Here is a 26,360-nt window from a genome sequence, read left to right on the forward strand (position 1 = left end):
TGCATAACATAAGGTCCAAAAACATAAGAGGAAACAAGAACAAGGCATGCCCACTGTGACCTTTAGAAAACAGCCAAATTAACATGTTTGATCTTAAATTACATGTTTGATCTTAAGAGTGAACTATTCCTTATTCCATCACTTAACTAGCACAAGCCGGCTATACCTTCTTCCGAAAGATGAATTGGACTGAAAGAGCTGGTCTGTCCCAAAACATCCTGGATGTTCCATTTATTATCCTTCTATTAACTACGTATTTAGCTTCTATCCGATAGGGAATACAATGAAATAAAGTGCACTTAAGGAACAAATAAAGGGGCAATCAATACAAAGAGTCTTGTTCAAAAGCCTTTGATCGCCTAGCTGACACCCTGCTAAAGTATCCAACTAAAAACCAATCGCCAATGAGTGGAGAGGCCTCCCAGGCTCCTATACTAGTAACGGAGACGATTGTTAACCAATATGGGACAAACCATATTGTTAGGATTAATTGTTAATTTGCTTCCGAGGTAGGCAAATCACCCACCCATCTCTGTAATTTGTAGTGTGTTTTTGGACAAAATTTAGCAACTCATTTAAGAATCTAAACCACCAGCTTCCCATAAGGGGATATAATGGCCAACTGCTATAACTTACACATCAAATGAAACAAATTCTTCGCAGGTTTATGTCTCCACATGCAAGTTTGTGGTCGTAGGTGTGGGAAAAAGTTAAGAGTTGTCCCACATTGGTCAATTATCACCTTAAGAAATAGTGTATAAGCCGGGGTGGCCTCTCCTCTCCTTGCTAGTTGGTTTTGAGAGACTGAGTACGGCACTATATATGACATTGTGGACTTTTTTTCTTGAGAATGCATTAGTGCTACACTTAGTTGGGGAGGTGATGGTTTTTGTTTGTGATGTCCAGTTTCAATGGAGCAGTGCAGGGTGCAGTTAAGGATTTTGCAGGTCTTTTGGAGATCCTTTCTAGGGCATGATGAGAAGAAATGGGGTCATTCGATCTCAAGGAGATCTAACAAATTTTACACTAAGGTGTTGAATGGAAGGGAAGAGACTGTCCTTCCTTGAAAGGTAGTCGGTGCGCAGAGGTCGCTTCCAGGGCTGCTCGATGAGTAGGCAGTAAAGATGGAGAGCAACAGTTTGGTCAGATTTTTCCTAAGCACTGTCTGCCCACACTTTTTCCTGACCATTGGATCCGTCGAGGTTTCCATACAAGGACAATTAAATAGGAAGTGACAAGAGAAGCAATCACCAATGTCACTCAGAGACTGCATCCAATTCCACCACTTCAATGCCAGCATTGAACCTTAGATCTGTGGCATCAGTGTTTGGGGAATCCTTCTTCAAGGGTATCACAATTCATGCAGATAAAGCCAAAAATGACTATCAAAGATAAACATTTGCCGCAAATGTTCACATACGAGCTTATATTGCACGCGATATAAAATATAAATTCTTCAAATGAAAGTTGACATAAAATCTGAAGTTACTTCAGATAATATATAACAGAAGCTGCTGAACAATTAGGAAATTTGCTAGTGCAAATGTTTTCCGCTGGTAATTGATTAGCCTTTGAGTATATCTGACAAGTATACCAAGTCATAAAACAATAAAATGAGCATCATAGAACAGTAGGGACTACTAAGCATAAATAAGAAAGTCTTGATAATACCCGAACAACAGACGGCAGTTGTAGTCTGAATCTGTAACTTGGTATGATTTAGTATTCGCTCCATTTATAAGGCTGATAGTTCCCTCACTAGTTTCTCTATACCAGCTAAACAAGCTCTGTCCTTCATATCCACCAAAATATTCTCCTTCCCCGAAATAAGTACCCGAAGACAACTCCTTTACATGAACATTAGAAACTACTGGAAGAGCTGCCACATCATTTGACCTTAAAATGTTAGGGACAAATAAATGCCTAGAACCACAAGGTATGATCTAGGGCAAAAGAAAGGAGATAATAACCCCTCAGAGGCAACCAATAAAGGAGGAAAACAACTTCATGGCTCCATACATGCCCATCTGAGTCTAACACAGGAACTATGGGTAGCGAAAAAAACTTAAACTTGCATGGAGCTTCCAGAATGGCACATACAGTGTAAGATCCAGATGAACAAAATGAGCTTCAAGTAAAAACTTAGTCATAGTTAATTTGACAAAATCGGCAATCTATCAAGCACCAACAACCCTAAATTGGTGATCTATCCGTGTCGGCAAGCCATGCAAGTGGATACAGTGGGATATGGTGGGATACATAAGAGACACACCAGGTGGTATATCCAACTAATTCATGTAATTTCAAGCACTCATGTCTCAAGTGAGAAACGTATGGGGACGTAGCTAATAGAACACACTTACTTGAGGGGGTTAAACAATAACAAACTGCTAATTGTGCATTGTGGCTTCTATTTTTTATGATAATCTATTAAAGATGGTTCCATTTATTTGCTACACTCGTGTTAGTTTCCTTAAGTTTTGGCTCGTTAGGTGTACAATAATGATAGAAACAACTAAAAAAGGAAAAATACATATATATTTTACTTTTGACATATCCCCCGTCTGTGTGTCCTGATATTAGAATTCAGAATTGTCATGTCTCCATATTCGCATCAGTGTCTGTGTCCATGCTTCTAAGTAGGTGATCCTACTTCTGACAATGTTTATTGGTGAACTTTGTCAGGCATACAACCTGCCAGTAGACAAAAAAGAGAAGGAAAAGAAAGCAACACTGCAACACTAAGTAAAGAACATTAAGGTTGTACCAGGAGTTACTGGAGAATCGCAAATTGATACTAGTGGCTTTCCACATTTACCATCTGCACGAGTCGGCTGCCAATACAAAGCCAAATACGCCCCCACATCCTCCAGTGTAGGTGTATATGTTCTGCCACAGGTGAATGTCAATTTAATGTAGCTTATACGAAAGGAGCTACAGTTCTATAACTGGAATCCATGACACAACAACGCAGAACTTACGGTCTTTGTCCACACACATGGACATCTTCACACATATCAGTGATATCCATGAGATCAGCTTCGTTTAATTTTTTCTTTGTTCTGTACCAAACATATTCCCCATCACCTTCTTGTCCACCAAAGTATGTCTTTAGAGGGACCACAATCTGGTCCTCGCAGCAATCAGGAATTACAAGCTCCACACCCATTGGTTCCGCTATTACAACAAAAACTATAGTCAAGCATACATAAGAAATGAATAAATGATGAGTGAATTTGATGCACACAAGAGAATGCACAGGTCCGATGCTCAAAACCCGATGTCACTTGACATACACATGTTTCGCCCACTCAAGGGTGGGGAGCTTGGGCTTAGCAATTTATTCTTGTAATACATGCATGTGTTAACCACTCAAAAGGAAGTCTAGCAACATGCAATGGGAGGATGTTGGGAATACATATACTTACACCAACTCTAACAGCGTAAGCTTTTAGTTGAGTTAGCCTAACATTGACTGTTTACGGTGTTAATCTTCCACAGCAACATGATGTGTAAAGTAACTATACTACAATATTTAGCATGTAAAAGGTTCCTAGATTCCTTGCAGAGTTCTATTTACATATAAGGGGGAAAAGGTTCCTAGATTCATTGCAGAGTTCTATGAATATTTCCCAATGTGTGGGCATGGCAGGGACGCACAGTGGAGGCCCCTATATATGCTCTCTCTAAGTGAGACGAAACTTGTTCTCTACTCGGGGAATGTTTTTAGCTAAATGTCAAAAGAACAATCACCAAAGATTTTATGCTTCAACAATAGTGCTGAGACTTCCATTTTAAGGAACTACTTACCAGGAGAAACCGCAGTAGACAAGACACACGTAGCACTCCCTTTAACACCATCTTTACGAACAGGTGTGTACACAAGTTCCAGACATCTTCCTACATCCTCCAAACGCAAGTCCAGGAACTCTGCCGAAAAAGCATGTCCAATCAGACAGATTTGGACCAGAAAAAATAACACTCAAGACAAACAAACAAACAAAAACATATCTCAAAGGTGAACAAACTTACCGCCAGCATTTAGCTTATCCTTGACGCCATTACTTTCCAATCTAAACCACTCATAGAAGCAATCTCCTTTTTCCCTGAATCCAGATTTAGTTATGCTAATTTGAGAAGTACAAATTAAGGCGAGAATTCCAGGATTTCCAAAAATGATGGTTGACAAATGGCTCACCCTCCACTATAAGAAGCAATAAAACTCAACCGTTGTCCTTCCACGAATGATCCAAGAAATTTAAGTGACTGGCAAGTAGGTGGCCCTGCAGTAGCACATCAAATACAAATGTACTTTGATTTCAATTTAAGTGATGAGTTTCCTGGAAGGATATATATTTAGGCAACAAAATAGACTAGCAAACTGGATTCAAGATGACTACCAGCCAATTCACCACGTTTATAAAGAAAATTAAGATTTGATACAGCCCTAGGATAAAATTCCCAAAAACTGCTCCAAAGTAATCATTTTCATGCCAGGAACTACTGGTCCAATTTGTTAATGAAAGGACTGTGGGGTGCCCTTTCCTTATCTGACCACTGGTTGGTTGGATAGATACTATTATCAAAAGTGCTGCAATGAAACATTTTGCATACCCGGTATTATTGGTCCAATTTGTTCTGAGAGCACAATAGGACCACGAGCCCAATCACTTCTTACAGGTTCACATGAAACAGATACAAAGAAGCCAATATCATCAACTGAGAGTATGTATGATGCAGTAGTAGCATCTTTAACTTCAGTTTGGTTGCCATCGGAACTAGTCTGCAAAAATGATATAAGTTATTCAGCAAAGATATAACTTGTACAACAAAAGCAGTACTAGTATATCTCGATTCTCAATTATCTTCCAATGCTTTAAAATCAGGTAACAAAAATTCCAAGCTGTTCCTATAATCAAATGGGTAAAATCAAGCAGTAATCAAGGAAGCTAAGATCATTGGTTTGTAAGACCAGACCAGGAGAAAGATGTACAAATATGATTTCAAAAGGAGATACCCGGAACCACCGGAAAACTGAGTCACCCTCTTTGCCACCCCAATACTTTTTATCAACAGTCAGTGGACTGCCTTCAACTGTAGTTCCGACTATTTGCAGAGAAAGCAATCTTGGGCTCCCTGAAAACAAACCGGCAGTCACAACCATGCCTACATTCTCTCTCATGCTTCATAATTCAGTTTTCACAGTACATCATACTATGAGGCCATGGGCATTACGCAAACATTGTCAATAATTCTTGGTAACTACAAGCACAACATCGTGATGGAAGACATATAGTTACCAGGTTGAACACGTTCCTGCCCCATGCAAGTTCTTGGCTCACCCACAATCCCATCATCACGTATTGGGATACATTTAAAGGAAATGAATTTACCGATGGCATCTTCGGTAAGACGATATTGAAGGAGACCTGAAACCTCCGGTATTAGGGTGCCGGAATCAGTCTCAACCTGCATATAATGGGATCGACATAAATGTGAGATTTAACGTCTAAGGTCATAGCAACAAATCAGAGCCAAAACGAATCATATCGCATACGATTTAAAGGACCAAAGCTGATTTAAGAAACCAGGTCATGCAAGATGAAAGCTTCCCACACAGTTCTATTATCACCTCTCAGACAACAGTTAGCTGATTTATCTATCAGAATGTTTCTAGGACAGCTTACCCATTAAATGAGCTCGGCACGAAAAGCATTTAGGAGAAAGTAAAATACTAAAATGTCCATGCCAAAATGTCAAGACATAAACCGTTCAACGCAATAAAACAATGGAGACAATGGTACCTCGTGAAGATACCAATTGTAGGTACTTTTTCCTTCATGACCCCCTATGTAGCCATATGAGGCTGTGAGTATTCCATCTTCACAGTAATCGCCGGTGATAGACAAAAAATTTAGGCTCGGCGGAAGAGCTGCAAGATGATTACATGCACATTAGAAGCTTACGATCGTTAAAACAAAATATCAAAGAACGAGGATCAAACATATGCTAAAACGGGACAATGGAATCTCAACTACTTGAGGAACTTGCGAGTACTAAGGGTCCTCTTTGAAATTAAGCATTCAGTACGAATAGTCTAATAAAATAAACATAGACAGCACCCTACAGTATACATTATTACCTCCCTAACGAACCCATTAGCCAGCAGTTCACAAACATCCTGTTTCATTTGCAGCCCAATTTTGGAGCATGTTTATACTTTGAGGTATTTAAGCCACAACATGAGAGTATTTAAGCTCACAACAATACAACCACAAAACAAAATCTTCTAAGAAGACATGCAAACCTCTGAAACTATACTTCCTCCAAGTAGCAAGTGTTGGGAAGGCAGAAGCAAACCATCTTTAATCTACTGATTGCAACCACCTAGATTTTCTTTGAAAGTAAGTTCTATTTGGTTTGTTCACCCAAGTATATTGGATGATAAGAAAAAGAGAAACCATTCAAATTAACGAGTTCGGTAGTAATTCCGTTCTTCCAGTAGAGGAATAAAAGATCAGATAGTGTAAGTTGAACTGTCAGAATAGAAGTCAGTGGGTGCAGAAAAGAAGACACTGGGTGAAAAGATCCATTCATATGAACAGACCATGTCTACTACCAGTCTACCATGAAATCAAGTATTAACTCAGACAACTACAATGCATTGTGTATGCCAACATTACCAAGTAAATTGCAAGATCAAAAGTGTTAAACTCAATTGCTAGATCGTGGTAAAATCTTATACAAAACAGAACAGAAGTGGAAAAGAAGAGAGATTCGCTGTTATTCAGACTAATATCAAGGAATGACCACTGATATTTCCCACTTTTTTTTTTCATTTCAACCTCAAAGTTTAATCCAACTTTAAAGGGAAAAAATTTACCCCAAAAAAATAACTTACTTTCAACTGCTCTTCCAGATATAACATATGCCGATTCACCAGACTCGCCATTCAGAGTCATAGGGGTAAACTTCGCGACAATGAAATAGCCAACAGCTCCCAATGGTATGCGAAAAGCCTAGACAAAGCCAAATCTTGATTGGGATTATGCATAACAATACAGAGCAAGAATACAAATGAAAATATATATATACCACTTCCCACCTTTGCAATCTTTGAAGTGCCTAATGCATCAAGACCATTCTCACCCTCTAATGTTGAATAAGTTGATTTAAACCATTGAACTCTGCTAGATGCTTCAGTTCCTCCAGTCACAGTACCAGTGACAGTTACCTTATTTCCCTCCCTTATGTCACCGATTATCTTCAAATTTGTTACTTTTGGGGGAGCTGTAATTGGGTTACGAGAAAAGCATAAGATCAGAATCCCTTAAGTGACGACTGCAACAGAAGGGAAACACCATAGCTTAAACACACAAGCACCTCATCTCCAATTAAATTGTAAATAAAACTGAACACATCAACAGATCATAAAAAGTAAGAGAGAGAAAAGAACACATATGCAAAAGGAAATGGAGCTTTCCATTCATCGATACAGCTATGTTCTGCAAGAGTGTGATCCACATTATTTGTGAAGGCAAATTTTGGCGCAGATGATTCAATTTATACTGCGAAGAGCTTGTGGCATTAACTGAAGCATTCAAAATGAAAACTGGAGCCCCAAAGAAAAAAGAGCATAGCTCTAAAAAACTCCAATGAGAAATGTGAAAAAGATGTTGATGAAGCTCTAGTCGAGGCAGGAAAGGTGTTACTGACTAAGAAAGTAGAAGAGGAGAAACCTAAAGCCTCTAAAAGTAAAGATGGGTCCACAGAGGGACTGATATGGGTCAACCCAATGTCCATCTCCTTTAGGAAAAGACCACATCTAAAGCTTCTACAGTCAAAACTTGTGATGATTATTCATCTGAATCTGAAGATGAAAAGAATGAGCCCTCACCCAGAGCACTTATGATTCTAAAGGCTTAAACCTGAAAATTTGGGGAGAATAACAGGAAAATATATTGCAAAGCCAGATTTGCATACTGTGCAAACAACCTTAACTTGTAGAGCTCCATGACTCACTGTTACACAACAGTCAGTAGAAATCAACTCCAAAAGCTAGCTTTTGAAGTAAGGGTTCCCTCACGCGTATATACTGCGCCAATACTTTCATTTCCATACAATACGGAACGTTGCTTTACCGCCACTACCCACATCGTGCTCAGTCCGCAGCGCTTGGTGTGTGCAGTCTAAGACTGCAGCCCCAGCCAAGTGCAATCTCGGAACATGCACCCTACCTATCCGTACTACTAACAGCTATGGCCAACCGACACTATTTATTTAATACACTCACCTCCACATAATCTGCTACAGAAATAAAGTTTGAAAATGGCAAATTAATTTGACTGAGTTAGGGTCTAAGAAACACTGGTGAGTCTGTTGACCAAGAAAAAAGTTGGTGAGGTGGCTATACCTATTTTTTTTGAACGGCAGGTGGCTATACCTATACAAATATGCCTGGCCAGATTATGAAGTCAGATGCATCAAGGCTAAAAAAACTTCAGCTTGCGCAATTCAGAAGCATGCAAGTCTATCATATGTAGTGGACTAATACAAGAAAATTTCAAAAGGTCCAATGAGAAATACCTAAGCAAGGACAAAAAGGCTTGGTCTCTAGCAAACTTTTTATAAAGATGCAATCAAAACACATAAATATGAGTAGAATACCACAAACACTAAGTACTTCAGCTTCACATATTAGACTCAGATACCTTGCTTAACTATCTGCGAAATTGTTGATACAGACTCCCCTTCCTGCCCTGTTAAATGGAACAAGAGAAAAGTAAAGACATACAATCTCTGAGTTGGATAATCAGATGCAGCAATCACTTCCTGAAAATAGAACAAAATAAGCAGACCTTCAAGATTGATGGGCAGATATACAAAAGCCAAGCGCAGGCCAATGTCTTCTCTGGTTAAAACGTACTCTGGTGTACCAGTTGACACTAATACAAACTCCCTACCAAAAGAAATACAAATTTTTAGCATAGGATGCTAAATCAACTTCATTTAAACGGAACTTTCATTGATTTCACATGATGTCATTCAGGTTACTAATTTTACAGATTTTTCAAATAAAATCACAAAATAATAGAAGGTCCCCTCATTGGGAATACATACAAGGACCACAAAAAGAGACTACCCTATCATTAGAATTTAAGAAACTCTGATGAATGTACGTGAAATAATGTCTAATATTTCTATATGGCAAATCCAATTAAACATTATCATCTTTTATATCCCAAAAGAAATCTTCGAACATTCTTTATTCTAAAACAAAGTGTGAACAAAAAGTCCTCTATAAATTTATGAAAGAGGAATTTGTAGGTATTGCCAAATATTACATCTTTGCCAAATTTGCGAAAAAGTAGCCACTTTGTGCAAATTTTGCTAAAGGTTAGGTCTGTCTCCAATCCTCCCCGCCCATACCACCAATGACTGGGGACTAGATGGGTTCTGTTATTGTTATTGGATTTAGTAGGTAAATTTTACATCTTTTTTGTTTTTCAATAGATCACAAGGTACTTCATTAACTTAAAACATATGTGTTCTACGTGATGTAAAAGGTGGAAACAAGCCCCTCAAGTGTTTTGAAGTAAGAGTGGCTTCCAACAATAGAACAAGATAGTACGACGCATTCAGAGGAGAAAGAAAGAGAAAAATGAAAGCAAAACCCTTATTCTAATGATTTGAGAACAAGGGTTGGACATAAACAGTATACAACAGAACCACAGATGAACTTAGCTTATATCTTTTTGTTTTGAAGAAGACATACCACAAGCATAACCCACCTGGCCACCCGACATTTGCAACTAGCAGACCCAAACCATCACCAAGCTATATTTACCCATGTTGCAAATCCGAAAACTAAGTGTCTGACAGAAAAGAAATTGCAATTGTGTACCACTTAAAAGACTTCGACCATGTAGCCAAAATGGCAGTTTCATAAAAGCATGTGAATACTGAACACCTACACTTTTGTGCCTTTGAAAAGTAAGATTAAAAGAATGGTCAAACCAACATATAGAAATCTAACCACTTGGTAATAGAATACTAACCCGCTGTTCCTGTCCTCGCGCAACCACTCAAATTTGCTCGGACCCTCTCTTCCTCCAAAGTATTTTCCAACACCTTTGATGGTACCTCCTTCAACAACCTCACCGATAATTTGCACATCATTGACTGAAGGGTGAGCTGGCAATAGTATGGTAATTTTGAATCAGTAGATGTTATCATGCCTTCAGGATTCCGCAACTAAATTGAACCAAGTGGGCAAAGAACAAGAACTCTAGGAAGAGAAAACCAGCGAACAGTAGTAAAAGCATAGTAAGATCATAAGCTACCATATTGAACTCCAAAGTTTCATGATATGATTAAAACAAAAAATGGCATAAGCAAGGATATTGAAATCACGACTAATGACCCGAAAATTTACTGACTATTGATAACAAGATACTTCAACTGCTGATAACAAGATACTTCAAGGGTCGCAAGACAAATATTTTAGTACACCAATGTCAGATGAACAACATGAGGCACGATCAAAGAGGAAATTAAAAACATGAAAATTTCCTAAAAAAAAGGAGGCAATGGTGGAGGCAATCATGCTGGTATTGCAAAGAAAGTCAATCAAGACTACAATGGTAAAGTGAGAATGAATTTGAAGAACAAGAAAAACCAAAATTTAGCAAAGAAAATTCACAGAAGTTTTTCCACCCATACCTGCTTTTACAGTATCAGTGATTGCATACTGAGGCTCTCCTTTGACACCTTCTTCTGTCACTGGAGTGTACATAAAAACCAAACATGAATCAATGTCATCTAGAGTCAGCTGGTATTGCTCATCTTCTGCACCAGCAATTACTACTGGGCTGCTATTCCATCTTCTCCTTAGCCAGCTGGCAATTTCATAACAAAAAAATCACTAGGGAAGAAGAAAGTGCATTTTGAAAACAACAATAGTTTATACGGTGCTACAACTTTTTATTTTGCTTTTTTTATATTGAAGAAGTAATACTTGATAAGTAACGAAATGGGGGCATACAAATACTTAATAAGTAACAAAATGGGGGCATACCTAGCAACCCTTTTTCCTGGAGTTCCACCACACCATGCAACTTCTGCGTATCCCCTAATAGTGTTTCCCTCCATTAGTTCCCCACGCACATCAATCTTCAAAACCTTTGGCCATCCAGTTCCTTTGCAATAAAACAAGATAAGAATTATTTGCATGGAATGTTTTGGAGGAAAATTCAATATTAACTAATCATCTCTAAGAAACATACCAGGTGAAACTCGTGATGAAATAGCAAATACTATAGGATACTCAGTCCCATCAAGGACAGGCGTGCACTCCACTTTCAGAATTCTGCCAATGTCCTCGTGCTTAGGCAAGTACACCTGGCAATCAAAGAATTATCAGCATTACCTTGCAAATATAGAAAAATCATCAGCAATACAAAGAAATTACTATGGTACCCCTTCCATCCCTTATTATCATTCCTCTATTTCACTTTCTGTTGTCCCAGGGTATTAGTCCTCTTTGACAAGTTAAAAAGAAAAAAACAGGCGGTGCACTTTCAAAACTACCCTTAAACAGGCGGTGCACTTTCAAAACTACCCTTCATAAATTATTTAGTTCTAAAGTGGGGACTTGAGGGACAATGATTGAAATCAGATCAACTTGTTAGGGAGATGTGCATTAAATGCATGTCCCCTTAGAATGTAGGAAGTCCCAAAATGTATTAACAAGAAGAGAAGAGTGAGTAACGATTAACATAGCTAGAAACCATTACCTCTCCTGTGGCCTCTGGGATGGCAATAAAATTTGAAGGAGTTCTTTCTCCTACAAACCATTGGTACTTCAAGACCAAGTCCGAATTGCTGCTCCCAGTTTTTTCCGTGACAAAGTTGAAGTGGCAGCAACAAGCATCTTCTTCAAATGGTTTATCAATAGAAACTTCCTTGAGAAGGTAGCCTGGAGGAAATTGGTCCTTCCATTGTTCCAACAGAAACCGAAAAGTTGAATCTGTTCAAGAACCATATGTAACTAGTAAACCTTGAAATGTCATGATTCTCATGCAATTTCCACTCTAAGTTGTAACAACTTGCATAAAGCAGTCCGAAACAAAAACTGTCCCGACTACCCACTGAAAATGATAACCTTCAAATAAAAACGATACAGCATTGAAAATGATGACCTTTAAATGAAAAGGATGCATCATCATCACCAGCCAATCAAGCAAACAAGGCCACACGCCTGCACCTCTATGCCTTTTTCGGCCATAAGTTGTTGTTCCCTAGACTAACAGTGATATACTATCTTTTCTATTGGCTGCATATGCGGATAATAGCAACAGGTCTATCAAAGGCCAACGACATATCTCAGAACACAAAATATCTCAGAACTCATTTACGAAGGTGAAATAAACTACATGTTCCACTACGAGTTGGAGGCACGGGGTTGCTGAGTTGGTACAACTCATAGAAAACACATAAGCTAACCATGAGAAAGAGCAATTGCCCAAAAAGACTCACCTACAGCATGATCTGAACGGCAAAACTCCCAACCATCTCTAATGCACAAAGCAGTGTGTGCAGGATAACGCTTTGCATATGCCATCTCTTCTCGGGATAGATCTATGAGCATATTTAGTTTCATAGTCAGCAACTATTATACAATGTCAATTTATAAGGAAATAATTAATTACCAGCAATAGAAGAAAGTACAAACACTGAAAAACAGAGAAATGAATGACGGGCACAAACGACAAGCAGCACACCCTACAGATAGATATAAATAGAAATACCAAAACCACTTAAAAGACACCGCTCTCCAAGAAACACTAAAAGATGTCTATCTTCTCCTAAAAAGGAGGCAAAACAAACTATAAAAAAAAATCCCATAAACCCTCCATGACTTCGATCTTTACCCCAGCGCAAACCACACTCTTCCAAAGTGCCTGACCTTTGCTGTGCATGCCAAACCCTCTCAAATCACCACTAAAATCAGAACACAAGAGAAAGGCATAATATAATGCTTCTCTAATAACCAAAAAAAAACTCCACCATACGGTCCAGTGCACAGAGCAAATGCAAGACAAGTGCTAAATTACATCCTCCTCGCCGCTACACATAATGCCCATTGGGTTCTTTAACCTAAACATGTGATTCGTGTTAGTTTTCTTGTGAGCCAAAGTAGTTTGAAATAACTATCCAACTGAAAGAAAAAATAGGACAATAAATTGAAGAGATTAGCCCGCTATATCACATGGTGAAACGGAAAACAGGAAAAAGAATATCAACCAGGATCACAAGAAGAACTACTTTAGATAGGTGGAAAAAGGTGTTTGGGGGCACATATAACAAAGGGTGAACATATCAAGCTTTACCATCCTCTAGAGAAAATGAGCGGACTCAGAGCCAAGACTCTAAAGCCAAGAATTTAAGGAATTTTAGTACCTCGATCATTGAATCTTTTCAAAGTTGGGCCAACAAGCAAGATAGAAGCTGCTTCTAGATGTGGCATCTCAAGTATTGGATTCTCCTCAACACGTAGATGCTGCAGCACATCAAAATAGTGGAAACATCACAAGTGTGTGCCATGTCATTAATTAGAATGTCACTGCGTTTACAACTTCACCTAATAGATACGCTCAAATGCTCATTTGTCATAATTTCTAAAGCATGGATTTCTTTTATTTGGTCTCCAGTTTGTACCAAAAGAAAACATCGCATGGCGCATAGCCAAAAAAATGACATTTATAGGACCTTGGATAATATGTCCTCCTGAAGCTCATAGACCTGAACTGGATACAAGTGAATATTATAGATGTATGGAGTAAACAATTTCTTGGCAAGCCCGTGAATAGGACTATTTGTTCAGGATAAGTAGTCAATGAAAACATAATGTGGGTTGGGCAAGAAAAATGATCGTGAAATACTGCAGTTGGCTATTCAAGAAATTAAGTTCAACATCCCACAAAATTTCAGCAATTTACAGAAAATAAAGGCAATGACAAAGTAAACCCCAAATTTCTAGCTAGAAAGACCATATCCTCGTATATGAGTAACATGTTACTTGGACAGTTACTAGGTTCAGAATGTCAACACAGAGATGAACTCTCTTTTTTACTCTGCTAGTGGTGCTGCTCCAAACTAGATGCGTAATCTACCAATCTAAATAGGATGTTTCTCTTCCTCTCCCTCTTTTTCTGGAGAGATATGCATTTAAGGAGAAAGGTTTGCATGCTCTCCAATTTAGGCAACATGTTTCATAATACATCAAACAATTCTGGAAACTCAAGGATAACTTGAAAAGCGCTTTCAACGATAATGAGGCACTCCAGTTAGCAACGCATAACTAACCTCAAGGGCTGGTAAATGTGGGAATCCCTTCAAAGTCAAAATTCTGTTTTTGCTTGCAGCTAATACCTGCACAACAAAAGAAGTGATTCGTTCGATAATAAAAAAGAACAAGAAGAAGTAGGAAAAGAATTGATAAAGAGTAGAAGCAACAAACCTGTAATCGAGGCTGACTGGCCATTGACAGTGACTTCAACTTATTTTGGGCAACAGACAGAAACTGGGAAGAGGTAATACTAGAAATTTTATCAGCTGTTGGTAGACAGTATACAATCCCTCTAGTGTATCTAAAGGTTAGCAAAATGCGATCAGTCCTAAATTTTCACCTCTAGATTAGGAAGTTTAGGAAGGCTCGTGAGTGATGTAATTTGATTCCCAGCAAGATAAAGTTGCTACAAGAACAAAAAAGTATCTCAATACCTTACCCCATGAGAAGCCACATCACATGTGAATGAAAATAACAGACACACACCTGGAGGGCTTTACAGTTCTCAAGTGGTTCAAATCCAGGCCCTTTGAAATCATTAAAGCTCAAATCAAGAACCTGGAAAGAAATGGAATGCACATAGTCAGCCTAAGAAAATGCCCAACTACAGAATCGATAAGTTGCACGTCCATTACCTGATCTAGTCACATGAAGTACACTACTGCACAAAATGTCAGTCTAAAGAAAAAATCAAACTAAGAACAAATAATTTGCACATACAGATACATGATCTAGCCACGTGACAAAGAAGTTGGATCATGTACCTCTAGGAACTCAAATCCTTATCCAAAAGGTTAATATGAAGAAAATAAAAGGGAACAAACCTTCACCCTCTTCAATAGCTCAACACCTTCCACTGTAGACAAGAGATTGTCTCTGAGATAAACAAACTGCCAAGCGGAGTTCCAGATAGGGAGTTAGCAAGAGATAAAAATTTCTGCTGCACGCTCTGTGTCGTGCATTTTACTATTTGCTACCATGAAGCAGAAACATTTTTTCGCAAAAGTGGCTTTGCAAAATCAAGAGGAAATCAGAACGGAATCAGTAGGGCCTGGCAATTTCAAAATAAAAGCCATGAGGCATCAATAAAAGAATAGGGAAGTCCTTGTTTTGAAGATGGCAAAGGGGCGCGTGATGTGCTCCTCTAATCGGAAAACTTACTGTTATTCTTCCATTACTGTTATTCTACATTACTAGTAGGATTATCCGCACCATGAAAGTCCAAAAAATCATGAAGTATGTTCTAGTAATGAAGGTTCAGTGATCATTCAGCACATAAATATGTCCAAGTAAGCTACCAAAAGCAAGAAATTAAACACCTAGATGGATGAAATTGTTGGAAATTGTCCCACATCGGTTAATTATCTCCTCCAACACTCATATATAAACATGGGCAGCCTCTCCACTCATTGCCAATTGGTTTCGAGATGGATAATTGTTCCACATGGTATCAGAGCTAGGTTTTCAAAGACTTTTTCCATTTGTTTGTGCCATAGTTGCACTTTGTTTCGTTGTGATCCGTGTTCCGGATCCTTTGTTGACCTCTCCATGTGCGAGTCGGGGTCGCACATGAGGGGGAGTGTTGGAAATTGTCCCACATTGATCTCCTCCAAAACTAGTATATAAGCCTGGACAGCCTCTCCACTCATTGCCAATTGATTTTGAGATGAATATAAAGTTTCCACAGAAATCACCGTAGAGTTACATTGTTATAAGTTAAACATCGGCTAAATGCAAAGCTGACATATCAAAACCTCATCTGTTACATGTTCTAAAGAAGAAACCAAACACACAATGGCAAGTAGAAAACCTTAACGAGGTACCTCATCACAAAAGAAGCTAAAGAATTTATTTTCTTTTGTCAAAAGCTAACTCTTATTTGCAGCTGGTACAATGAAAACCGAAAAGGCTGCTGATTTTGCCACTTCCTTTTTTGTTAAAGCCACTCCCCTGCAAGTCTATTTTTGGTGCAAAAATACACTTGCAAGGGAGTGGCGTTAACAAAAAAGGGAGTGGCAAAATCATTTCCCAAGGAAAAATGCAAAATTACAAAATGCAAAGCATCTAATCAGCTTACCTCCAAAGTAGGTGACAAATTCAACCCGCTAGAATTGAGACTTCGAATCCGGTGACCCCTAAGATCCAACCTCTGAAATTAAAAGGGAAGATAAATAACTGGTAACTAGCGCAGAATGAAGGATTAACAAAGAATATAGAACTACAAAATAACTATGAAAATTGTGGACAGACATTCATCTCTAATAATAACTTCTAATAGAGAGGAATAGGAAAAGGCAAGAGCAAGATAACCACATTTCCTCCACAAAGAAAACAGCATCATCTTTCTTGCTCTGCATGCACAAAGTCAAGCATATATACATACAAGGGCATGATAAGCCACAGGAAGCTATGTTGCACCAACAGACGCGTGTAACGACATGGACGGAATCACAGAACAGAGACACTCTAACACTAATTTTTAAAACAATCAAAGGATATGACACCCTGTGACAAGTTTAAATAGATATTCACGTTCGTAATTGTAAATAAGATGCAGGGAATAAGGCTCCAAATTTCTAATTACAATTAACACACATAATACAACTTTATTCACATTTATCATCTCATCACCCCCAAAATATTCAAAAAATAGTTCATAATTCAGGTGTATATTGACAATCAGTGCAAGTGCATCTTTATAATCAGAAAAAAACATTCAGCTTGATTGGTAGATTTAAAAGGAGCTTGATCACTATAAATAAATATATAGAGGACTTCACCATGTTCAACTAGAGCCTACATTTCCGTTAACAATCCCAACGTAGCTGCAAGTGTCCATAAAGTGTTTCAAGAGTATCCAGAGGATATGTTAGATTGTCCAGACAGGAAAACATAGGACATTTTTGATTTAAGTCCAACACGTGTAAGGAGAGTGTCGGTGACAGAAAAGTGCCCAACACAGGTACGTGACCTGCGGAAAAGTGTATGCACTTCATAGCTAGGAGCCTGGGACACATCCAGAGTGGAGAAACTGTGAATATCATCGTTTTGCATTGTGTAATCTAAACGAGTTCAACTAAACAGTGCTCATTTGGTGTTGACGTCTATAACATGAGAACTTTTTTTTTTTTTTCAATACAAAAAAAATGCCGAATATTTGTAAGTTATTTGTTTGTTTGTTCGTCCCAGCTATCCATGTCCTTTTACATAGCTAGTTAGCTACATGACTTTCACCCCACATTTTGCAGTCTTCATTCCTTTGACTCTTCTCCCAACCTCGTTAGGTTCAACAATTACCAAAATATGTCCATAACCACCCCTCCGCGACCATGGAAAACTTTCATACTAGCTAATACCACAAGAGAGACATAAGAAAAAGAAGTTTGTGCTATTGTAAGGCCTGTAAACTCCTCCCTTGGAACACTGTTGTTTTCCCACGGATACAAGGTAACCCTGACTACCTTTGGTCCTTGATTCGACCTCCTAATGAGAGTTGAGGTCCTTGCATGGCAGTCTAATTCCTAAGTCTATCTTGCTCTGCATTGGAGTGTCATGTAGTTCCTCAAATGTGTTCCGCAGCAGAAAGGAACACCATCAACTAGGGACGCTATTGGACCTAACCTCTAGCTTCTTGGCCACACAAGCTCCACATTTCAAGTTCACTATCCTAACTGTCTTTGCCACTCCACCAGAAGCCCGGCCTCCTAAGGGCACATAGGAAAGAGAGGCAAGATGACTAGCTTACTAATTTCATTTTATTTTGTTATATCTAGAAGCCTAGATGGTAGCCCGTTCAGCGCCCTATCGGCATTTAAGTGGTAAGGAAGCATTCACCAAAAAGGAAGCAAGATAGAAGGGAGCACGAACGAGGAAGCTTGATTTTCCATCTATATGAGATGCACTTTTTTCACATGAAGAGTGTCTCGATGAACCAAAATAATCTCTCCAGCCCTTTCCACGCGTTTGCGTGAGGTGAGGTGGCCCTAAGGACAAATCTTTGTCGAGGGGAATCGACCCTGCGACCTTGGGGTGGTAAGCTCTGCCGAGGCAAGTCGATTGACCACTGCGACAACCCCCTGGGGTTTTCATCTTTGCTACCAGGTTTATAGTCGAACTTATAAAAGTTTGCATTTCATTATAAGAACCAAGAGTGTATCACGATACTCAAAAGAATCCACCAGCTGAAATCCTTATAAAGGCTTTTAATGTCCAACTTGCAACACTCAATGGTAGTGTTTTTTTTTTTGTTTTTTTTTTTTGTTTTTTTTTATATTAGTATCTCAATGGTAGTTATTTGCTAAAGGATCGAGCATATAAGTTTATGGGCACTGTACATTCCAGGTGTAGATACCATTCTTCGTTCACGTGGAACACAAAAATTTCTTAGCTATTGCTATGCAGCTAACTACTATTAGTACACAAGATTGCAGCCTAAAATCCATCCGATATCTAATACATGGAAAAAAACTAATCCCAAACTAATCATTGTCCATTTAGATACGTAAAATGCCCAAAATAAAAATGAATCTGGCAGTTAATAAGTTGGCCTCTAACAAACAAACAAGCCAATTTTAATAGTTGTTCATGTATTCCATCGTCCATAATGCTCTTTGTGGTTCATAGTCTGTAGTACTTACCACATCATCACTCGCTTTGATCACTTGAGGAAGCATAATGAAACGAGAATCCCGACTTTCTGGTGTTGCCACCTTACGACGACCAGATAAACTGGAACTCCTGTTTACTGACGAAGACAATAAGCTACCTTTTGATCCACTGGAAACTGAAGGTGACCCAGCTGATGGAGAAGAGACCTTTGGAACGGCTTTCCTGGTTGTGCTGCTGGCAGTGCTCCCTAATGGTGAAGAAGCAACCCTCTTTGAGGAAGAAACTGATGGTGATGATGTCACAAAAGATTTCTTCCCAGAATCTTGTTTGTTTGCATCTGAAGAAGACAGTGTTCTCGAAGTTCGAGCAATAGGTGCAGAGGACACCGACTTTCTAGTCTCTGAGATTGCTGACCGGGTCAATGATTTGGTAGCGACGGAAGGTAGTGAACTCCTTCTAACCTCCGGGAGAGACTGCCTTGGTGATTCTGAAGCCGGAGGACTAATCTTTTTGCTAGCAACTGGATTAACACTAGTTTGCCTTTTAGCAATTGAACTTGGCTGTTTCTCAGGCAAACCTCCGGTGCTGTTCCTTCTAACCACCGGAACTAACTTTGAAGAACTAGCTTTCGTTGCAGTTGATTTAATGAGAGTCTTACTCAAATCCGAACTGCTCTTCACTTCCATTGTCTTTCTTGTAGGCCCGGTTGGTCCTAAGACCTTTGGCATCACCGTGGCATTTGGTTTTACAGTTTTCGATGTTCTCTTCACACTCCCAGCTGATGAATGCTCCTGTAACTCTGAATTCTGGGGACCTTCTGGGGGATCTTCACCGGATTGAACAACAAGATCCTCCATTCTACTTCAATAAAAATCACTGAAGTTATGTCTAAACCCAATGATATAAGACAAAAGACAAGTAGTTTGATACAACATTGCTTTGGTATCTTTTGCTTCTATTTTCTTTTGATGATTTGACAAAGAATACAAGAGAAATCTTGAATTGAATCACTGCTTTTCTTTGACTCTTTTTCTATTCATTAGAGCATATTCGAATAAAGATGGTTTTTAGAATAAACAGTATCACCCGAGCACAAAGAAACTTGGAATTTCCAAAAGAAACGTGGAAGACTACGTCAATTTTGTGTTGTTCACGTGAAAAGGTTGCTTTAGACATTACTGCAGTACTAAATTAGTGTACTTAGAGTTGCCGGCCGGCCGGCCGGCCTGCGGTTGGATCCAACGAGTATAATAAAATGAAAAACAACCCACCCAGATGAGTCTAAGTAAAACCCCAACTTTTTTTGGGGTACTTTAGGGTGTCCCAGGCCAACTTACGCCCACACTAATTCCTACAACCCTTCCGTTTCACACACTTACGGGTGGGGATGGGTTGGCCCAACTTAACCGAAGGAAATTCAATAATCTGGCTAAGTTGACTCGTTACGTCACTCTATGTAACCAAACGTCATCCTCTCTTTTCTTTTCTTTTCCTTTCCTCGTGTTTCTCAGCAACCAAACAGAGGGTGTTCGGACCTGACACCTGCGTGGATCTAGCACAAAATGCAGCTTCTTTAGCTCAAATTCGCCAACCCCCCCCCCCCCCCCGGCCCCCTCTTTTTTGGAGGGGGTAATGAAGAACGTCCCAATAACCGAATTAACCTCTCCAGCCCCTCTCACAGCTTGCCGCCAAGGGGAATCGATCCTGCAATCTTGGGGTGGTAAACCCCGCCAAGGCAAGTTGATTAACCACAACGTTGGGATTCAAATTGGAGCGTTTTCTTTCGATCTAACCAAGAAAAAACACTGGCAGATAGAGGAAAGTTGAGAGAAATTGTAGAGAGAGAATGTGGGGAGGCCCTTACCTGAAATGGCGTCTAGATCTGGAGAATAACAGGGAGAGTGAAAAGGAGTGAGACTGCTCAACAACAACCCGACATTTTTGGTCACTAGGGTTTCGTAATAGTGGGTGCAGCGGGAGTATAATACTTCGTGTGTAGGAGAAGTTTCCGCGGCGTGACGCGAAAAGGTTCAAATTAAAGTAGTAGGATAGAGAGTGATGTGGACTGATGAGAGAGAGAGAGAGAGATAGCGCGAGTGAGTGAGTGTGAGGAGAGATAGGGGGTGGGGGTGGGGGTGGGGGTGGGAATCTGAGAGTAGTGTGAGAGAAGCTTGAGAGAGACAGGTAAGGAGTTGTTGGAGTCACTGGCACAGTTGTGTGTGGAGACAGTAAAGTTTGTTTAAATAGCAGTAAACAAAAGAATTGGCGGAAAAAAACTGGCGGAAACGCCTTTGGTCACGTTGGCACTCAGAAGTAGACAATTTTTTTTTCCCAATTTGGTCCTTGTAAGATCAACTGTAATTGTTTTGTCCCATTTACGTGTGGAATGATTCTGCGTGTATCAATAATGTCCACAAATCCAATGTACCGTGAATCTGGTCCGAACCAAATTAATTCATACGTTTTTTGATTTGTAGATTAATGGTCTGAACACGAATTAAAGAATTAAAAAATCGTGATCTACGGTTCACGATTCGATCCACAGATTTTCGTTATGAAACATTTGATTAACTGAACTGGACCGTGGGATATCTATATGCTCAGTATTTGAATCATGTGTACATAAATCTAACGGCTCAAACTTATCCTTCATAAATCCTACAGTTGAGAAGAGTCATAGGCCTGAAAAATCTTATTTTCAATCTTCTCTAACCTTTTCTCTCTCTCTCTCTCTCTCTCTCTCTCTCTCTCAAACAAAACCCAATCTGGTTTGGCCGGAGGGAGAGGGGCCGTCGCCTCCTCCTTTCCCCTTCTCCTCCTCCCAAGTCTCCCCCCCCCCCCCCCCCCCCCCCCCCCTTTCCCCCTTTTCCTCTTCTCCCTGCTCCCCTCCTCTCCGTTTTCCTGTTTCGGACCCTCTCCGTTTTTGGGTTGTGCCTCGTGTTGTGCTCCGGCAGATGAGTCTCCCGTCGGCGGCCTATGTACTCAGTCTATTCCGGCTCCTTCTTGGTTCCCTGATCTGGTAGTAGTGGCTGGCGGGTTGCAAGTTTAGCAAGGCGACGGTTGTGGGACGGTGAGATGGGTTTGGGGATTCATTATCGTTTTCCTTTTCTGTTTTTCCGATGCATCCAATTTTTTTCCGACTGGTTTTCTCAATTCGGTTGTGTTCCAATTCGGATTTTCCTCGGATCTGGAGGGTAGAGGAGGTGGGCGAATAACATCGTCTGGTTCGATCTCCTTAAAGCACTGTTGGTCTGAGGCTCCCTCAGATCCCCCGATGTGCGGCGGTGAAAATAAGTTCGTGGTGTGTGACGTCCCACTTTTTTAGTAAAATAATAATAATAATATTATTTTTGACGCAAATAATTAAATCTTTCATTTTTCTTTTCAAACTTCTTGCTAAAAGAAAAAATAATATGTTGGGCTACTTATTTTTGGCATCAGTTACACGTATCGCTTAAAATCCTAAGTTTGGTTAAACTGGGAATGGGTCCCCGCAAGTGATTAGTTAACGTAAAGAATAATGTTGGGTTGATTGTGTAAATAGACAATATAAGTTTTAAGTTTGAAAGTGGGCAGTTTATTAGGGTGAGGAAACGTCTGAGAAGTAGACATATTTTATTCCTTGAAGAGGAGAGCGTGAAAGAGCAGCCGCAGTTGAGAGTTCATCGGTAGTTTCCGGATCCGTGAATCATCGGGTAAGTTTAATGTTTTCATCTTCTTCTTTTTTCCTTGCTGGGCAATTAGGGGCTTTGATTTGGAAACAATGGGATTTTGTTTGGTGTAGCGAGTAGGCGGAGGAGGGAGAATCGAAGGGCTGCAATGGTGTGGTGTGTGCGTGCATGTGTGGTGTTCTGTGTGTGTGCCGTGTGTGAATTATGAAGGAGAAATTGGTGGTGGACAAATGGTGTGATACCGTTACGTGGTTAGAAGCTTGAGGTTCTATTGATTTGGTTTAGATCTAGGTTCATGTACTTAATAAAATGGTATTGTTAGGTTTGTATAGGCAGTGTTATTATATTGCAAATAGGCAGTGACTTCATACGTTGCAATTTTGTACAGGTTAATTCTTTTTGCGTGTTCGAGTTGCATTATCTTTGGGCTAAGGTGAGTGGTTAAGCATGCGATCCCTTTCTTGGAATCCTCTTGAGCCAATCTGTTCTTGACAATTCGTTTACTCGTTGTAATTCGATAAGTGATATTCTTATTCGTCGCTCTCATATTTATTGATGATTGACGTACCCTTTGGCATACAAGGTTTATTGATGATATTTTCGATTGTTGGATTGCCCATATTTTTCTTGTTGCTCCATAATATTATTGTGACTCTGCAACGACACGGAGAATAATCTTGGTGCAGGTGCCTTCGGCTCGCCGTTGTTCTATTTGTGTTTGGGACCATGGACTATATTTATATTTATTTAAGTCCAAGGAAAAGACTCGTGAGATATCGTGGTGACTTTGGCCACTAGGGAAAAGACTTGTGATATACCCTGTGACCCTATTCCGGATCGGCTTAGGGAAAAGGTCCCAGGCGTCATTCTGAGGTGACTCTAAGTACGGTGTTGGATCCAACGGGCTAAGCCCTGAGAAAGTATTTGGCTTTTGGTACTTGGTAATTGGAAGATGTGGTTCCCACTTTGATTTGGACTACCTCATTATTGTTGTTCCTCATTCCGATATTGTTGAGCAGGCTATTGGTATTAAATGGTTGTTATCATTGTTCGATTGTTGTTGTGATAATTTGTTATTCAGTCATTCATCTTTCGATACTATTTGCTGAGCCACTGACTTTGTTAGTTTGTTGGTATTATTCGTTGAACCTTCGACCTTCCTTAATTTGACACCATTTCTTTGGAGCCCTTGTTGTCATTGATTTAATACGTATGCCACTTTGTATTATTACTCTTAGCATGCTTAACTACTCACTGAGCTCGTCAGTTGACGGATTTATTCCATTTTTTTTTTTAGGTTAGTGCATGGGGCATTGTAGTGGACTCTGCGGCGTTGTCGGGACCTTCTGTTTGGACCTCTAGGACGTCTGCATTTTTATTTCTTTTCTATCGTCAAAAAGCTTCCGCATTTTTATTAGCTTTCGCACTTTTATTAATTGGCAGTTCGTTGTGGAATTTAGAAATTGGAAAATACGATATATTGTGTCATTTGCTTAAGAAAAATATTGGTTTAAGTTGCAGATTTTGCTTTAATAAAATATCCAGTTTTTATTGATTGCGAGTTCTTAAAATATTATTTTTAATTAGACTTCGTGTTCCATGATTATTACATGGTTCACGGCCGGTCATGTTCCCGAATTTGGGGCGTGACATGGTGTGTTCGGCTTTTACGGCTCGATCCGACAGAGGAGCGTGCAGGTCTTCGGGTGCCATGGGTGAATCAACAATTTGGTTTTGCTCCGGTAGAAGAGCTGTATTTCTCCTTTTGTTGTTTCTTAGTTGTTATTGCATTTCCAAATTTCAGTTGTGCTTTTTGTTTATTACGGGTTTCAGCTGGGGTCCGTTAGGATTCTTTACTACCTAAAACTATATTGGTTCTTAATCTAGGCGTTTCGTCAGTCCTACTTGCAGGGGGTGTCTGTGTCGAAATCATGATAGTTTTGGTTCTTTCTTGTATCATTTGATGAAATATGTATTGCCTTCAAGCTTTGGAATGAAATTGACAGTTTAAAAAAAAAAAAATTAAAAATCTATCATATTCCAACTCTCTTTTGTTATGGAAAGATAAAAAGTAATAAAATTTCATTGCAAAAAAAAAGAGCGAGATTTTGAAATAAGAAAATGAAGTAATTTTTGAAACCTTAGCACTCTCTCTCCCCGAAGCAAGTCGAAATCTTCTATAACTTTTTCTATCCCAACTCTATTTTGTTATGGGAATATAGAAAGTAATAAAATTTCACGTATAAATTAGTGCAAGGCAGATCGTAAACTAAACAAAAGGGTAAGAAATATTTTTGTTTATCAGTTGATCAATTTTAATTTTAAAATTTTATCTACTGGTATAAATTATTTTTGGAATTTGGTTGCTGGAATGTGGAATCTCAATTCCAAAGGGAAAAAATTGTGGAATCTGGTATGTAATGGCCTAATGGGAATGTTGGCTGCTGGAATTTGGTTGCTGGAGCTTGGAATGTTGGTTGTTGTTAATTTTTTTTTTTTGCTTTGGTGTTTTTTTTTTTTTTGTGTGGTTACATTTAATCCGTGGGCTTTATTGTCTTTCGGTTGCTTTTTTGGGCTTTTTTTTTGGCTTTGGTGGTTGAAATCCATGAACAAAACCCGTACCGTACCTTAACTTACGGACAAAACCGGGACCGGACCATATGACTTTTTTTAGTCCAAACACAGATGCATTTTCTTAGAATCGTAACTCACAGTTCGGTCCTCGGATAGTCTTTGGTCTATTTGCTTCTTAACACTCTTAAAAAGAATTTAATCAGAACCAAATCTTGTAGGGCTTCCTCCTGCTGCCATTGATCGTCATCTTAGGGCCAATCCTGTAGGGCACTTCAGCCCTAGATCCGGGTCGCCACAAAATGTACTCTAATTATCTTTTTTAATGGGGTCATTTGTTTGCCATGATTAAAGGATAGATTGGAATAATGCCTAAATCAATTGGATATTTTTTTGGCATTTGTTAGTTTTGTGTTAAATTTTTTTGGCTTATTGGTTCTTCTCGACGAGTGAAATCAGAAAAGTAAAAATTATGATTCAAACTTAAATTCTTTCGATAAAGACAAAAGACATTTTTTTCAACTTTATTAAAAAAAATTGAGTTTGGATCACTCTATGCGCTCAACTTTGTTTTTACCCAATTTGATCCTTAAACTATCCAATAATACCCAATTTGTCCAAATTAAAGGAAAAAAACCACATGTCCAAAATTACCTACAACGCTCTCCCCCAATGATGGATTCAAGAATGTTTTTTTTCTTTAAGTGGGGACACCTTGTTAATCATAATGGCAAAAATTTATGTTTCTCGTTAACCACAATAAAATTGTATACAATTAAGGCTTGCATTACAAACTGCAAAAATATATAACACGTACTTTCGCTTAAATTATGTAAAAATTAGTACAAAATCTTAGACAAAATTTGAGAGTATATTTTACATGAACATGGATAAGTTTTAGAATGATCGATATAATTTTATTAATGATATTATTTTAAAATATTACTCTTAGGCGGTTAAACTAGAGGTATTTAATGAAAGAATGTCTCAAGAAGTACGGTGGGGAGTGGAAGGCGATAGCTAGTGACAATATGTGGAATACCATAGCTGACGGTATTAGAAGATTATCGAAAAAAGTTCTTGAGGGGTCGAAGGGAAAAGGCCCAATTTCTAAGGAGACATAGTGGTGGAATGACGAGATTCAAACCATGATAAAAGCC

At 39.1% G+C, this 26,360-nt stretch overlaps 1 protein-coding gene across 9 annotated transcripts in view; it reads right to left on the bottom strand.

The window, feature by feature from the left end:
• The window catches only part of LOC131315192 (187-kDa microtubule-associated protein AIR9), a 33,146-nt gene extending 12,064 nt beyond the window's left edge, over positions 1-21,082 (bottom strand). Inside the window, exons 1-29 of one of the 9 annotated variants that reach the window (XM_058344303.1) lie at positions 20,823-21,082; positions 18,988-19,819; positions 16,428-16,499; positions 15,175-15,240; positions 14,837-14,908; positions 14,691-14,756; positions 14,522-14,584; positions 14,368-14,433; positions 13,462-13,561; positions 12,538-12,639; positions 11,796-12,028; positions 11,286-11,400; positions 11,078-11,198; positions 10,723-10,898; positions 10,059-10,194; positions 8,859-8,959; positions 8,712-8,759; positions 7,106-7,290; positions 6,902-7,019; positions 5,805-5,932; positions 5,301-5,469; positions 5,018-5,136; positions 4,615-4,783; positions 4,199-4,283; positions 4,033-4,106; positions 3,811-3,933; positions 2,982-3,192; positions 2,768-2,889; positions 1,672-1,879 (exon numbers count right to left, since the gene is read on the bottom strand). In XM_058344303.1, the coding sequence (XP_058200286.1) occupies positions 1,672-1,879; positions 2,768-2,889; positions 2,982-3,192; positions 3,811-3,933; positions 4,033-4,106; positions 4,199-4,283; positions 4,615-4,783; positions 5,018-5,136; positions 5,301-5,469; positions 5,805-5,932; positions 6,902-7,019; positions 7,106-7,290; positions 8,712-8,759; positions 8,859-8,959; positions 10,059-10,194; positions 10,723-10,898; positions 11,078-11,198; positions 11,286-11,400; positions 11,796-12,028; positions 12,538-12,639; positions 13,462-13,561; positions 14,368-14,433; positions 14,522-14,584; positions 14,691-14,756; positions 14,837-14,908; positions 15,175-15,240; positions 16,428-16,499; positions 18,988-19,815 (4,076 nt within the window). In that variant the 5' untranslated portion in view covers positions 19,816-19,819; positions 20,823-21,082. Of the gene's footprint in view, positions 1-1,671; positions 1,880-2,767; positions 2,890-2,981; positions 3,193-3,810; positions 3,934-4,032; positions 4,107-4,198; positions 4,284-4,614; positions 4,784-5,017; positions 5,137-5,300; positions 5,470-5,804; positions 5,933-6,901; positions 7,020-7,105; positions 7,291-8,711; positions 8,760-8,858; positions 8,960-10,058; positions 10,195-10,722; positions 10,899-11,077; positions 11,199-11,285; positions 11,401-11,795; positions 12,029-12,537; positions 12,640-13,461; positions 13,562-14,367; positions 14,434-14,521; positions 14,585-14,690; positions 14,757-14,836; positions 14,909-15,174; positions 15,241-16,427; positions 16,500-18,987; positions 19,820-20,500; positions 20,526-20,822 lie in introns of those variants that run through there. The other 8 variants (XM_058344306.1, XM_058344310.1, XM_058344302.1 and 5 more) reach the window with 8 other exon arrangements.
• Between the last annotated feature and the right edge of the window lie 5,278 nt (positions 21,083-26,360).

The sequence above is a fragment of the Rhododendron vialii genome, chromosome 13a, assembly GCF_030253575.1.
Source record: "Rhododendron vialii isolate Sample 1 chromosome 13a, ASM3025357v1".
NCBI lineage: Eukaryota > Viridiplantae > Streptophyta > Magnoliopsida > Ericales > Ericaceae > Rhododendron > Rhododendron vialii.